Here is a 15,804-nt window from a genome sequence, read left to right as displayed (position 1 = left end):
TTTTGAAGCAATTTTTCCTCCATAGAAATGAGTTTCCAGTTTGAATAAGGAAGGACCCTTTTCTGACGGAGAGAATTTTTGACAAGCGACCAAATAGGCGGGCCTAGTCTATAATTTTCTTAACATCTTGCAAGAAAGATCCGTCTGGCCTGTTTGCTTATTCGAAGGTTGTAGAAAAGAGAGTTTAAAAACCTTGACAGTAAAGGCTAAAAGATGGGCCGAATCGTGTGCCTAAAAGAAAGAACAATTACTGAATTAACCAATACTGACTAGGCAAGAAATTGATTTTCGACTACTTGAAATATTTTAAATAGTAAACTAAGTTAACTGGCAGTCAATAAAAAACGAAACGAAAAGTAATGAACCAAAAGCTTAATAAGCAGTAGTAAAGAATTTACCGAACGGCTATTAATAGAGACATGTGATTGTTCCTTAGGCCCGGTCATCTAATTGTATTCATGACCTGATGTAGCTTGCGGACCTTGAGTTTGACACCTCTGTTAAAGAAACTCTGCCATCTTATGATTATACTAGTGAAACTTCATAGTTTTATCTTGAAACATTACATCTCATAATTTATGTCATGGCTCTCATCGAGTAACTGTATGTTTGTAGACTGTGTACGCGTGTACGTAACACTCGTTCGCTCTTACTCCATGTCTTTCTTTTGAATTCTTTTTTGTGAAAATATATTTTTATTGAAACAATTAATATATATATATATATATGTATAATTATTTTAACTCAAATTGGCTAAAGATTCTGCACGATCAGATGAAACCGGTACCAGTAATGTGTTATTTCTGCGATTAAATCTATATTGCAAGTATCTATCAAATGCTTTTTGCGGAATATCTACATAAGTATATATATATATATATCTATTTTATTCAAATTTAGAAAAGCAACGCTTGCTCTGTGAGTCCAATCTTCTTTTCGACGATACTTGACATTTTCTGTTTTGGTTTTCTTTAGGGGACTGGAAACCACTCCATTTGCTCAAGAAGCAAGGTTGAAACTAGAATCGGTATGTTATGTCAGAATGGACGATTTAAGTTTGTGAATGTGATGAAAAAGTTGTTTAAAAGAAAATGATATGAGCCAACTACCAATTGGGATCTTCTATTACCAGTTTTTTGTTACCATAATAATGGCCATTGAAAATCATAGAATCAAACTGCGAGGTAATGCAACCTCTCCCCTGCTTTCTCTCACCAGAAATCTATCAGGCCAAGAACTTGGAGATGCTGTAGCACCGCCATTGCCCTGTCCCCTACCCGCAGGGCCTCTATTGTATCAACCAAGGATGCTCAACATATCCCTATTTTATAAAACATGAAATATTGCCACAAGGGAGTATTGATATTTTTTGAAGACCACCCATAACTCGTCTGCTATGTCAATACAATACTGTTCGATAATTTGTATTAATTTGGTGCTCTGACAAATTCGGAAGAGATAAAGCAGGTCCTGATTTGTTTTCGATTTTATTATCAAAGCTGTGGTTTCAAAAGGTTTACCCCAATGTTTAAAAAAGGTTTCAAGATAAGATTTGTTGCTAAGACCCAATGATTCGATAATCTGCATTGTTTCTCTGTTTGTTTGAAGGGAGCACCCTTTTCATATCGTAGAGTTGGGTCACCCAAAACCATGCTTTCTCAAGCACTCTTGTGGAATAATCACCTTTATATTCGTTTTCCTTTTGTAGCGTTCCTTAGAATAGGCGATTCTTCTAAATCCCGCCAAAAACTGAATCATAATATTGTTTATTTGGAGAAATTTTCCACCCGCCACTGGTCAGAATGAAGACATGATCAAGAGCTGACCGTAAATTCAGTAGCGATTTGTCAAACGGGAAGCCAATCAAAACACGCCATTCATTCTCAGTAGAAACATTTTACCGACACTTTTATAAGGATTTCCGCTCACCTTTTTTTCCTCGTTTGTCATTATTTTCTAATAATTATTGTACTTTTGGGGGTATTTGAAGAAGTTCTTCAGTGTGCAGTGGTATAGACTCAGTTTTTCGTACTTTTCTATTCGTCCTTTGAATTCTCTTATAACATTTTTGCATGACGCATGAGGTGAGGTGTCCTCTAATGAGCTCTTAGGTAGACCAATAAACAGCTTTAGTGCTTCGATGGGTATTGCTTGCTATACGTCAGTTTATTGGTATGTGTTCATCTGTTTTATGTACACTTGGGTTCTGTAATCGAATAGTAACCTTCAAATTGTTATATCACTACTGTTAATCTGCCATTATGTTTCATATTTTCAGTTGACTGATCGACTGTTTGAAGAGCTTGCATCAGATGTGTACGATGAAGTCGATAGACGAGAGAACGACGCAGGTAATCCTGAACATGTATTAGATTATGGCCCTCTATTCAGGCTATCATTGAAAGCGAATTGCTAAGGTTGAGAAGTACTAAATTTGCAAATAATCAGATTTGAATTTTCAAAAAGTTTTGCTTTCATCATAATTTTAAAACGATTGACTAGAATGTTGAAAGAACAGCTATTGGATTTATAAAAGGAAAGTTTCAGCGAGAAGGAATTCAATTGTAAATGGCTTTGCAAAAAGCAAACATTTAGTAAACTAAAGCTTTTCGTCTGACACTCTTCAGAGATTAAAACGTCAGAACATAGACCGAAAACTCTACGCTAGGAAATATATATGCCCAATTGTGGATCATGTGCTCGTGTTTCTATACCTCAACAGTCATGTGCTCGTGTTTCTGATTGGCTTTAGTTTACTAAATTTTTACTTTTTTCAAAGTCATTTTCAAGTTTTGTACCACCGAAAGATTGTTTGAATTCAATTGTGAATGAATGTCGAAAGTGACGGCTTATTGAGGATAGTGAAGTATGCAAAATGACCATATGAAACTGAAAAATTCACAAGACTTCTAAAGGCAGTTTACAAATTTCTAAAATATCATTGTTGACTGAGAAAGTAAATAGACATGTATATGCAAGTGCTTATATAAAAGCTGTTTCCAGTTAGTTTGGTAAAAAGATTGTACGTTTCTCAGTAGTGAGCCTAGATCAGCCAGTTTTATTTTCTTCTTATGGATTTCCAATTTAGCATTTGTGTTTCTCACTACCTAGCTTCAGAGGGTAGTTTTTAGGGCACTGAACAGCTATGCTTATCGATCAGTGTCTTGGTTTTTCCTCTCGATGCCACCTCACTTCAGGATTCCTACGGTTTGAATTGGAGAGAGCTGGCGATGTTTCTCATTCTACGTAAAAGTCTGGTCGTTGAAGGACCTCGCACCACAGACCCTTAGATATGTAGCTTAGCAAAAGATGATTTTAGGTCCTCAAAAGAAAGAGCTATTTTATATGCAACGCGGTGATGTCTTTTATTTTGTCGCGAACAATAATGTTTCAAAACGAAATTTTTTCTAATACATATGTCAACGTAATAGTTCTAAAATAACTGTCAAATGCTTTCTCCATTGCTCAGATGTCCCTCTTTATCTTTTAATCGCATTAGATATTCAATATTTCAATATTTTAAGTGTAAGCCTGTTACAAGTTCCCTCCTCAGTGACAAGATTACTTCTATTAACAATGGAATTTATTGTTAAAGCTAAATCAGTAACTGTTACATATGATTATCATTTGTGGCTCTGAATGACCATACCAGCCTCCATAGAAAGTCAATAAAGGACATCAGCGAGCAGGCTTACAAAGACAAAATGGCGCTCTTTTAATGTCCTTGAAATCTTGCTAATCTTGGAAATGAATTTTGATGAAAAGGCTAATTTTGCTAATCTTAATGTATTTCAGGACTTCAGGGTAGTTTAGTTTCACCTGATGCCTGCAATTTATATTCAGATGTTTTTGAAAATGAAACACACACGAATATGAAGGTTTAGTCGCGGTGAAAAAAACGGCCATGTTTACACACAGACTTCCATTTGTACTTCAATGTTTCTATTCTGGCGATAAAAACCTTTGAATATGCCCACAGAATGCTTCCACTTTCCGTGCTCTCGTTTTGTTTGCTAAATTGTGACAAATGTTTACTTGCTGGCCTCATAGAACCTATGGCAATACGCCAACAAAATTAGCCTAGGAAGAGCAAAACGACTAAATGCCGCAATTCCTGTACAAAATAATTTGTAATGGGACAGCGTGCGAAAGAGAGGTCTTGTGTGGCGGCTCCATGAATGGAATCAACCTTTAGAACATATTTCTCGTGTAACAAAGTGCGTGGAAACAGCCTGTGCTTGTACAATTTTCTGTATTAAATCACTCGCCATGCTTAGCGTTTTAAGGCATACCTGTGACAATCGCTGAAGGGGGGGTGTTTAACAGGTGTTTTATGTCTTGGTAAAACGAAGTTTCTTTTCTTAAGCCGTTTAACAACCATTGTGTGATTAAAATTTATCGGATTTTAGAAATTATCTTTCTTTTTTAGTTTGGCTGGCAACGCAACATCATCGAAAATTCGTTTCTGATCACACCACGGTGCCTTTTCTTCCCGTCAATCCTGCTTTTACGGCTACTCGTAATCAGGTACTCTTCATTTTTGTCACAAACGTTCTTTCTTATCTCATTTAAGTAAAGAGTCGTTGTGACTTTTAGATGCCCATCAAAGAATGCCTTATCGACGGATTAATGCCAGGAAGGTGGTGTTCACAGTTACGGTAGTTATTTCATGTTGAAAGAAGTACCAAACATTTGTCTCTTTGTATCTCAAACACGTTAATTTTATCTCTTTGTATCTCAAAATCCACTTTAGAACGAGTACTTCGAAAATAAGATAAATTTGACAAGATCCAGAGCCACCTTTAATTTACATTAACCTTTAGTCCAAAGAAATTTACAATTTCAACACAAGATTGCCTGAGGGGGGGGGGGAGTTAGGGTTTAGCAGCAGTATTTTGTTTTAAAGCTTTCTTGAATCCCTCTTTGTTTTTAACTCTTTGACAATTTTTAATCTTATCATTTGACCTATTTTAGGGTAGGCAGAAGTTAGCTCGTTTCACGGGGCCTGAATTTACGACCCTCATTATTGATATTCTAAATGATGCGAGAAGGAGAGAAATGGCAAGCTGTGGAAAATCAACAGCAGGTTCGTAATGTATTTGGTCATTTTATTGGACCTTGTTCTGTGGAAAACTAACGAATCAAGGCTAGTTGTTAAATTAGCTTTTGAAAAGACTGGGCATCATTTGTCGTCCGTGAGCAATCAAATGAGAGGGAATTTGTTTCTTTCTGATATTGATGTTAATGGCTCTTAAGTTTTTATACAAAGTCTTTGTATAAACATGGTGACGACAGCCTCAATCTTTATTTCGCTGAGTTTGTCTATTGTTGAATGCAATTCAACCGCACCTCACCCCAAACCTGACGATTTCTTGGGCTGACAATTATTTGCCAGTAAAACTCTGTCGACTTTGAAAAATTTTCTGATTTGGAAGAACCTGAAAGTCGTACTGTTGTTATGTTGAATGCCTTGTTACCGATTCTTAAAGTATTCACAGAAGATAAGGAGCAAAATCTCTCCAAAACAAGAGTACTTCTTGAACAATTGGACACAGATTATTCCTCTGAATCGAGTCTAAAAGTGTAGCATTCTTAACAATTATATAATGCTTCCCTCATTTCTAGCAATAGAGTCCTCATTCTAGTGAATAAAAAATTATTAGTACTAGGCAGAATACGTTGGCAAAAGAGCAGCGACAAAGAGTGTTTAAAATGTTGTCCTTGATGAACAAATCACTGATTTTGTTATGTTAACAGACTTAGACAGAATATAGGTTTAATTGCTATGAACTACATCTGCAAAGGGGATGGTTTGGATTTGGAGTTTAGTAGGAGCAAAGCAATCAACTTTATAAAATAACTCCTTTTCTTTTTTTTCTTTATCCAGCTTTAGTCCCAGACTATCCTGGGGTTAGCTGCTCGGATCCCGGATCTCCACTTCCCTCTGTCTTTGGCGTCTTCGTCTTTTAGATCCATCTCTTACAAGATAGCGTCTAAAGAAAGCAATTTTGGTCATTGACTTAAATTCATTGTTAACAAATTTCCGAAAGAACGGCAAACTAAAAATAGATCGTCTGTCAAATTCTCAAAACCGTGCTTTGAAGTATATGTATATAAACGGTTACCAACACATAACGACAAAAAAGTAGAGGACAGAGAAACGGTTTTGATATGAAAATGTATGCAACAGGCATAGTACTTTGCTCCAGTGCACAGAGCTTCATCAGAGTAACTTGTTTTCCAAGCATGCGGCTTCATAGATCTAAAAACTTCTTTTTCTTGGTAAATTATATGTGAGGCAATCAATACAAAAACAATATTTTTATATGAAAACACCTTAAGCAGCTAGTTTTGGAATGACTTTTTCACTACTAATGTAATACCTCAAATTCGCTAGAGACATTATCAATGGGCTGCCTAATCCTACGTATTGACATAAATTGTGTTTCTGAATTACGAAATTAACTTGAAGAAGCACTATGCATCTAAAGTTCATCTAAATTTTAGCAGTTATTGGATTATACTTTTTCTGCTTTTGATTCGAATTGGGTGATTCGAATCCAAAGCCAATCTTGATTATCTATTACATTGCTTCGAAGAAATTCATACTTGGTGATTCCACTGGTTTATTTTTTATTCTTTAGGAATCGTGGAATCAAAAACCGACCACGATTATGATGAGCCAGAACATGAATACGACGAGGTTGGGATTGATGACGATGTGGTAAGTTTGTCTTTGAATTTCCAGTTAGATTTTCTATCCCCTCACTATTTTTCTTCCAGTTATAAGCTATCAATATTTATATATATACTGTCACTGCAATATTTTTGTAAAATATATGGTATAAGCGCCTGGCGTCTGTAAAACTCTCGCTCTCCAATGGAGGGGCTGTGCATAGAGGTGTAGTGAAAAAGAGGGTGGGGTGAATGGAGGGGCAGTGAATAGAGAGATGGTATATGAAGGGTCCGTGAAAAAAGGGGCAGTGGGTGGGAGAACAGTGAATAGAGGGGTTGTGAAATTGAGGGAAGATAAATAGAGGGGTGGTGCACAGAGGGGTGGTGAATGCAGGGTCGGTATAAGAAAAGGTGGGGCATTGAGAGGAATTGAATAAAGGGAATGGTAAATAAAAAGGACAGAGAGGGAGGCATTAAAAGAGGGAGGGTGTATGCAATAAATCCATTTATTGCTCCTTGTGTTAATTGTTGTTCCTAAGAAAGATAATATAAGAAATGTTCCGTATTTAACGGATATATATTAAAATAAATGAAAAGCTTCCCAAAAATTTGACTTTGTTTGTTATTCTACCGTCTTATATAGTAATGAACCCTATGTTTCCCAATCGAAGCCCAGTAACCCCTGGATTGTCTAATACAAGGGTGTGAAAAAATAGAGGAGTAAGACAGAGACTGCATATTGGTATATTTTCTAAACATAAAAGTTTGGATCTTGTGATGAAAAATTAATGATAGAGATAAAAAGATGAAAAGTTACTGTATTTATTCAAAAAGATGTAAAAGTAGAAAGTTAAAAAGTACACTGTGGTGCTTCTTTAATTATGTGATTAATCAAGGATGACTTTTCCTTTTGAACAATAGTTGAAAGAGTTATCCAAAATGGGCGAAAATCACACAAATATGATGAAAGGAACCTCAAAATCTGGGTCAATTGACAAGGAGGTTTGTTCACATTTCTTTACAATCATTCAGTACTTTTCAGTTTCTTCTGATACATATGCATTCGTTTTGACAAGTAAGACCGCTGAATGACATTAAAACTTTTTTTCTAAGTTGTGCATTATTATTGAAAATGTTATAATCACCATGGTTGAAAATATTATATTTGCTATGTTTTAACAAAACGCACCGATTGAGAATAATTCGAGAAATTTGCGAATGATTGAGAATAATTCAGTTATCTATGCGAAAATAATTCTTTGTGCAATTTGATACTGGGTGATCAATTATAGTACGTTTGAGTCTGGCTTTCAAAATGGCTTTCAAAACAGCAAAACTTTTACAACATACTAAAAGCTTTTTCGTCTGACACTCCTCAGAGTATAAGACGTCAGAATAAGGGTACAAAAGAACAAGATGGAAAATATATACTCAGTTGTGGATCGAAATAGGCCAATCAGAAAAACGCGAGCATAAGACCGGTATGGTTGACCAATCAGAACCGTGTGCCTATAGGAAAATTGCAACCTTTTTGATTAGACAAGATGGTTTTTCTTAAGGTTCCCGCCAATCCGTCCCTAAAATTTGTCTCTGGAGAAAGTTAAGTCGGAATTGGAAAATGCGTGTGTTTTTAAAGCAAAAATCAAGGAAACATTTCTTCAAGACAGAGAACATTAGGATTATCTTGCAGTGGAAGCATTGTTGACCATACAGTGTTTGCCAGGGTGTTTCTCAAATGTTCATATTTATGAACTGAATTATTAACTTGACTTATCGATTTGGATGATTTGGAATCAGAAAGCAACAGCATGCTGTCTTTGGCAAAGTGAATGCCGTTTCTAGAAGGACCTGTTTTTCTTGACCTTCTTTTATGAAGTGTAAAGCCACCCGTGTTTCTTATCTTCCATTTAAGCCAATCGGCCGGTTTTCTACAGTATCGAAAAACCGGAACGTGATGGTTCGAAGGGGTTGTTGTATTATTATCATCAAGTTATGATGATTATAATGGCTTAGCTACATTGACTTTATGTGCGTGGGTTGACAATAGGTGCAAATTAATAGTTCACGATTTCTATCTATTTGATGCTCAGTTGATGGGCTTCGATGAAGGAATGTTGAATTTGACCTGCTTCCACTAACCTTAAACCAATGAATGCAGACATTGTCAGTTAGCTCGGCATTCTCCCGAGATGAAGTAAAGCCCTCGTGGTCTATAAAGTTCAGAGTACTATTATCTCATAAGCTACAGCAGCCGTCTTCATTACTAGAACGCATAGTTTGCCTCGCTGGTATTCATCCTTCCCATTGTCAAACGTTGTCATACATAGCTATCTGGCTCCACTAGGTCCAAGCCAATATATTGTGAAGCCGCAAGGTTTTAGCCACTGCGAAGGCAGTTAATGTTCAGGCAACGTTTGACATGTGCACGGGGAAATCTTTGTATCTGTATCTGCGGTAATTTTGTGGCACACCACTTGTTTCTGAAATACCTTTGGATTACCTGAGGAATGCATATGGAGGATGCCAATTGTTGATGCAAGAAATGGGATTTGTACGTCTTTAAATGTATTCAGCAACTATTCGTTTCCCGTTCCACCGATCATTATTCTGTTCTGTGTTCGGTTTCGCATTGGCGCGGGTAAATCCAAGCGGTCTCTGATTGCCGTTTGATCATTTGACTCGGGTCAGAAACCAGGCCCGGCCTTATCTGGGCGACCGCTTCTGAGGTTACGCCGTAAAAACCTCAAGTCAGTCGTATGACAGGGTTGACAAGCTGAACACTCACGAGTAAATATCTTTGTGGTTTATTTTCAAATGTTAATTCCTAGTCATCTCATGCATTTCTTATCATTCATCTCACTGTTTGCTCAAATATTGAAATTATCGCGCTGCAAGATGAAATTGCCAATGACTGGATTAGTTGTCCGAATACTCTGAGCCCTGTTGATGTGAACTGTATGCGCTTTTCCGAGTTTTCCATGGTTGCAGTGTGTTGTTGGATAAAGACGTTCGCCTGGTTTTTAGCTGCCGTAGCTTATTACTTTATTCAGCTGTGAAAAGAGGAGTAGAGGCTTCAAGTGAAAGACATTGAGCAGTGTATGAGTGATAATAATGGATAGAAAACACAGCGGCGTGAAACCATTTCTAGACGAAGATATGCTGAACAATGCACATGTCAAGCTGAAAACGTCGGATTCCGTGAAAAGAAGCGCGGCGATGACAAACGGCGATGTGTTTGGACCTCGTATAGTCAGGATTTATCGGGTATCAAATGCTTATAGCTCGTTTTCATACCATTGCATTTGTAGATAATTAATATCAGTGATACTCTACCGGGATGAGGCGTGAATGGGACGTCTTAGTAGGCGAGATCTGCGCTTCGGTAGAACACGTTTTCGGATCCTGGGGCTCGTGTTTTAAGCGTAAAGTTAGCATACTTAACGAGATTATCACCAGACAAAACATTTGTGAAAACCAATCGCCCAAATTGAATACCCGGAGTTTGAAAGGTGAAAAACAACTTAATGAAATTAAGAAATAAAATTACTCCAATCATTATACAACATTATCAAATATATTGGTTCAATATTGGTTTTCATCAGGCTAAACGAGTACTATCACAATTATTTATTTCTACATTTGAACCTTATTTTAATATAAATTTCTATGAACTTTTATCTCGAAATGGGGGTAAAATATTTTGATCATCAATTCACTAGATTTTCTTATTCTGGTTCTCTTACTTTTGAGAGATCGATATATACTTGTAGACTGACGTGTTAGGTTTTGTTTTCGTGTCAGGTCCCAGTATCAAGTATGTCGATATTTGTTTTGAGCATTTGCCAAGATTTTATACGCCAAAATGTTTATTCTGGAATCTGTTCTTGGAAATAATTTCAATGGTTTTTGTAACAAACCCTATCTCTAGTTGCCTGTATATATGGTCGTAGACCTTGAAGGGCGGTCTCTTGTCGTCTCTGTTGGTGTACAATCTCCTTTCTATCCCAGTCTAATGCTGCTGTCTCGAATTAATATAGTTGATCTTTTTTCTGGTGTCTTAGGTAACAATTTACAAAGATTATTTTTTCGCAGTTAGATTTTCTAATGGTTTTGTAGGGAATATAAACTGAAACTGCTTCTGTATATATAACACCTAAAATGACCAGCTTGGATCATTCTGCTAATAAGGTCATAATTCTTTGCATTTGTGAGATTGCAGAAGACTTTTGCAAACGAATTCCCATATGTGCTCTTAACTATTTCCTGTTCACTGGATCAAGCCATGTTGAATCAATAGACTGTCAGTTTTTTACCACGCTATGTCAATTGTTTAATGCTTGTTATTTCTTAACCCCCTTCTAGCAGTTATTTGGCTGCATTTTTTACCTATTCAATATTCATAGTCATTAACCTGCGATCACATAACACTTGTGACCTGGATTCGACATGGAATCCTCTAGTGTCCGGTTTTCAGAATTGTTTTTAAACTTTTTTAAAACACCGAAACAGTTAGAATTTTTAAGGCCACTTGTTTTGGAAACAGTGGAATTTACAACTGACTGTTTTTTGAAAATTAACACTCAATATGTTTCACGAACGTATTGGCTGAGTTCCTGACATGACCAAACTTTCACCCATGGTAGGGAAGTTGCCAGCTCTTTGCATTTCCATGCGTTGGAATTACGAGGTGTGGTCACATCGAGAGGAAAGACCAGGACACTGCTCGATAAGCATAAGCTTCTCAGTGTCCTCAAAACTACCTTCCGATGCTAGGTAGAAACAAATATGAATGTTGCATATATACAAAGCAGCTTTGCGCAAACAATCAATCTTCTCAAATTTAAGAGCTGGGCCTTTTCACACTTTTCACACGCGTCCATTTTGACTCAAAAGACACATTTTTGATCAGATTTGGGACAGCACTTTCCATCAGTTTTAAAGGTCCCTGCACAATGCTTCCTACGACGACAGTGGTGTGACAACAACAAGATCATCAACAGCAACAGCAAACCCTAGCATTTATACACACCAGCCTTGTCTTCATTTGTGTAATAGCAATGCAATTAAACGTCCGATACGGAACTGTTCTTGATAATAGGTCATATTTTAGTATCATATTGGTTTCTTTCTTCATAGTTACACAATCAACCGGCAATTATACCTACCAAAGTCTCCAAGCATACCTAAAATTCCAGCGTACCCCCTCTTGTAATCTAAGAAGCCGCCCTAGATCATTTAAGACAAAAGGTCCTTCAATACCTATGCACTGAACCACGGAAATGCCTTTCGTCGACTGTTTAAAATTGGATGCACATGTCATGGGAACATATAATTCTTGTAATCACTTGTTGATATTTTTAGTCATATTGAAAATGGCATTACTGGTCTATTAATGTATATAATTACAAAAATAGAATTTGTTCTAGGATTAGAATTATGTTCGCCCTGTCATGTGTTAAAGATACTTTTACATTTCATTACTTTGTGCCCGTTGATCACATTGGCTTGGTTGTAATCTCTTTTGTGTGGTGTTTTCTCCTATAATCTTCAAACTTGACCAATATTTAATCTGTGGTCAATGCTTCACATGCTGAATGCCAACGGAGAATAACCGTGCAAATCTACCTGGAATTCTTCATTGTTCATTTACAAATTCAGATGATTTTACTCAACTGAACTGCCCACAAATTAATTTCAATCGTACTTCGCCCAGCTTTGCATTTAAACTCTTGTGAATTATCTCGTAGAACCTTTTTTATGTCGATTGATGATCATCATTTTTGGTGATTATGTTTGATGCTAACAAACAGAATGATACATTTACGCCAGCCATGAGCAAAAATTATAAAAGCAAATTCAGTGATCATTTTGTTACTTGATTTATATATGCCCTTATTGAATAAATACTATTTCTAAGTTTCAACTGTGAAAGTTGTTGATAAAAAAGATAGCCTGTTGACATATCAATTTTGAAATCTGCTCTGTCTTCCCGCATATATTGGAGATGGTTACAAAGCCCTTTTATAGCGCGCAAAGTTAAAATTTTTGCGCAATTTCATCAAATTTTGTACTTTTCAACTGCAAATTTCAAAAATTCAAAAACCGCTTAATTTACTCAGCTTGTATGAGTACAGATTGAAAGCCAATTGTCGGATTTATAAAAAATTCGACCAAACCAATATAACTATGAAGAGGAATCATTTTTTAATTAGTATTTGAAAAGTAATCTGATATACTAGGCGGTCGGATAATATGATTCTGTAGTTGTTTGTGCTGCCTCCATGTATGTTGCAAGTGTATCTTTGTCTTTCAGCCTGGTAGCACATCTTCTGATGGAACAGATGGCCGTTATGTCAGTATCGAAGAGTACAACGGATTGAAGAAACAATACAATGATGCAGAAGTATGTTTCTATCATTATTTGCAGTACCATTTATATCTTCCATTGTCTTCAGATACGTCTTTCCCAATCCTTAGGGCTCTGTTCCCTGTATGAGAATCCTGCGTTTTTGATATTCCCATGTCGCCTCTTGCGAACCCTTCCAAGAATTTTTGTAGATTTCAGGGCTATTCCAAGAACTCTTGGTTTCCTAGTTGTCGTTCTTTCCACACAGCCTGCGATCGCATTCAAATAAGGCATTTTTGGGAAATGAAGTTTTAAGTGCCTTGGGTATTCTTACAGAAGTGCATGCATGCAAATTGATAAAAATATTTTGATCCTTTGAAATATTGATAAAAGATTTCGGTGAATATTGCAGCAAAATTCTTATAAGATAAAGGGATTTATAGACTATGTTGATGCCGCCATGATCAAGAGAATTTGCTTCACATAAATCATAGAATATGTTTCTAGTCAAGTAAAAAGACCTCCTTGCACACAAACTCTGCCTCCATACGTACCACTTGAATACTTTGTCAGCTAGTCCATTCTCCCCCCTTTTGTACCTTCAGCAACTTTTGTGCCAAAATTATGCCTTTCTTTATATGAAATAAGCGGAAAATTCTACTATGATACACTCTTTTTCTATAAGAAACTGGCTTTAAGAAACGAGTACTGGCCAGTCAGAAAAAATTAAGAAACTTCAGTACTCGAAGCAAAAAAATTAAGAAACTTTCAAATCGTGATAAAACTTAGAGCAACGAAATTTTGTAAAATCCAAGAACGTGATTGCCCTGATGGCCTAGAACTCAAGACACATAAATACAGCGTCAGAACGAAAGCGAATCTCTTGACGTGAGAAAAGGTCACGAACATTTCATAACATCATTCATGACATCATAATTAGTTAATTAATATGATAGCTGACAGCGTCAATCCAAAATGTGCTTTTTAACTGCACGTCTTTCACTTCACTTTCATTAGATCATGTTATTGCACTCTATTAAATTGCGAAATCGAGTGTTCAATTCATAAATATTTTGCAAATTAGCGAGAAAACCAAACTTTAAATCTATAACGTTACTCAAAATAGATTTTTAATCGTCTTCTTTTGAAAGCTGTTTCCTTTTCAATCACATGTTTGTCCTTTTTTTCAGGAAAGGGCAAGCCACTTCCAAAAACTAAACGACACATTAAACCAAGAGGTCAATCTTCTGCGAAGTATGGTACGTAACAATGGTGTTATTTATATTCATCAATAATTCTCATAGTTTATGGTTCTCATAGTTTATGGCGATTTTTTGGTCTTTCGGGCATTCGATTTTTCAGGTTTTTTGCTCCTCACACGTGGAATCATTTCTGGATGCATCAGATAAGTTTTATTTGATGAGACGCTGTGTCATATTAATCCATCAATATATTCTTTCAATGAATTCCCTGCCTCAAGCACATTCGACTAAAAATAAGCTGTTAGATATCTATAATTTGTTTTCCATTCAAATTGAACAGCTTTTTTTAGACAGAAAACTAAATGAAGCAGTATTTTGTATGAAAAGACTTATATTCTAATAATTCTGCGAAAGGAATAAAAATTTCTTTCATTACTGAAGCAGGATGCTATAACTACAAGTGCAAATAAATTTTTTTCCCTAAACAAACAGTGATTTGCGGCAATCATTTATAAAATATTTTTCCGATTTGATAGCGGTTTTTCATTGTCCTTGTTTTTATGACTTTTTTAGTGGAAACGAGCTAAATTGAAGGGATTCATTGAGAAGTATTCATTACCATTTAAAAATTGAAACGACATGATGACATTCGCGACAAAAATATTTCATCACACTTTTCCCTACTCAGTGTGCATCTCACCTTTGTGGCATAACAGCAAAACAAACCACGTGTCTCCGAGTTCCATTGTTTTCTGATTTCTCAATGAACGTGTTTTTAAGTTAATGGATTGATTCATATATGGTAGGCATATATGTTGTTGGATTCGATAAGATTATATAGAATATGTTTCATTATAGTAAATTTACTTCTTGTAGATTAGTCACATCTTTGGCTGTGATATCAGCGATACGTAGTTTGCGTTAGCGCCTCAGATGGTTTGATCCACAGCGATTTGGAGCCCAATGAAAACTGACGGAAACTAAGTTGTCCCCTTTTTTCACATTCTGCAGAGAACCGTCAACTGAGAACATTTCTCTAAAGGTTGGGGGCTTGACTACTTTCGTGCACGGCGAATCGCGACACGAGAAAATACTATGTTACTCTTTAAAGCAAGATATACCATCCCTGCCCCTTTTTCTTAAATTGCGGCATATCCACGACAATTTGTTATTTTCTTTATGGACCTCGATTGATTGCGAGATTTAAGTAAGCATTTCTCTGAAACTTGAGTCAACAATCGACCCTATACTTTTTTTTCTTCATTTTTTTCTTTTGAGTTGGTACATGTACACTACTAGCTATACTAAAGCTAATCAAAAACAACTAAATATATTAACAATAACCGAATTTAACAATGCAACAAAAATAGATGAAAAACTAATAAGATACATCAGTATAAAGTAGGTTCCCTGTCATTTTATGTAGCCTACTTGTCCTATAAATGGTTTACAAATGCAGCGTGAGCAAGAAATCGCAGACATAGTTTTGATAGTAGTGTACAAGGAACACCGCAACGTGACGAGAATAAACAACAACAACAAACAACAAATCAGTGATGGGTAATATTTCGCCCCGGCATA

General features: G+C 36.2%; 1 protein-coding gene across 1 annotated transcript in view; it reads left to right on the top strand.

Moving 5' to 3' along the window:
• The window catches only part of LOC135683167 (ARF GTPase-activating protein GIT2), a 28,226-nt gene that overhangs the window by 5,486 nt on the left and 6,936 nt on the right, over positions 1-15,804 (top strand). The window contains exons 9-16 of the mRNA XM_065198348.2: positions 976-1,027; positions 2,279-2,351; positions 4,430-4,527; positions 4,975-5,086; positions 6,645-6,724; positions 7,597-7,677; positions 12,989-13,078; positions 14,212-14,280. Coding sequence (XP_065054420.1) covers positions 976-1,027; positions 2,279-2,351; positions 4,430-4,527; positions 4,975-5,086; positions 6,645-6,724; positions 7,597-7,677; positions 12,989-13,078; positions 14,212-14,280 — 655 coding nt within the window. The remainder of the gene's footprint in view (positions 1-975; positions 1,028-2,278; positions 2,352-4,429; positions 4,528-4,974; positions 5,087-6,644; positions 6,725-7,596; positions 7,678-12,988; positions 13,079-14,211; positions 14,281-15,804) is intronic.

Source organism: Rhopilema esculentum, chromosome 7, assembly GCF_057945365.1.
Source record: "Rhopilema esculentum isolate cy_ngs chromosome 7, ASM5794536v1, whole genome shotgun sequence".
NCBI lineage: Eukaryota > Metazoa > Cnidaria > Scyphozoa > Rhizostomeae > Rhizostomatidae > Rhopilema > Rhopilema esculentum.
This window is presented reverse-complemented; position numbering and strand designations above follow the sequence as displayed.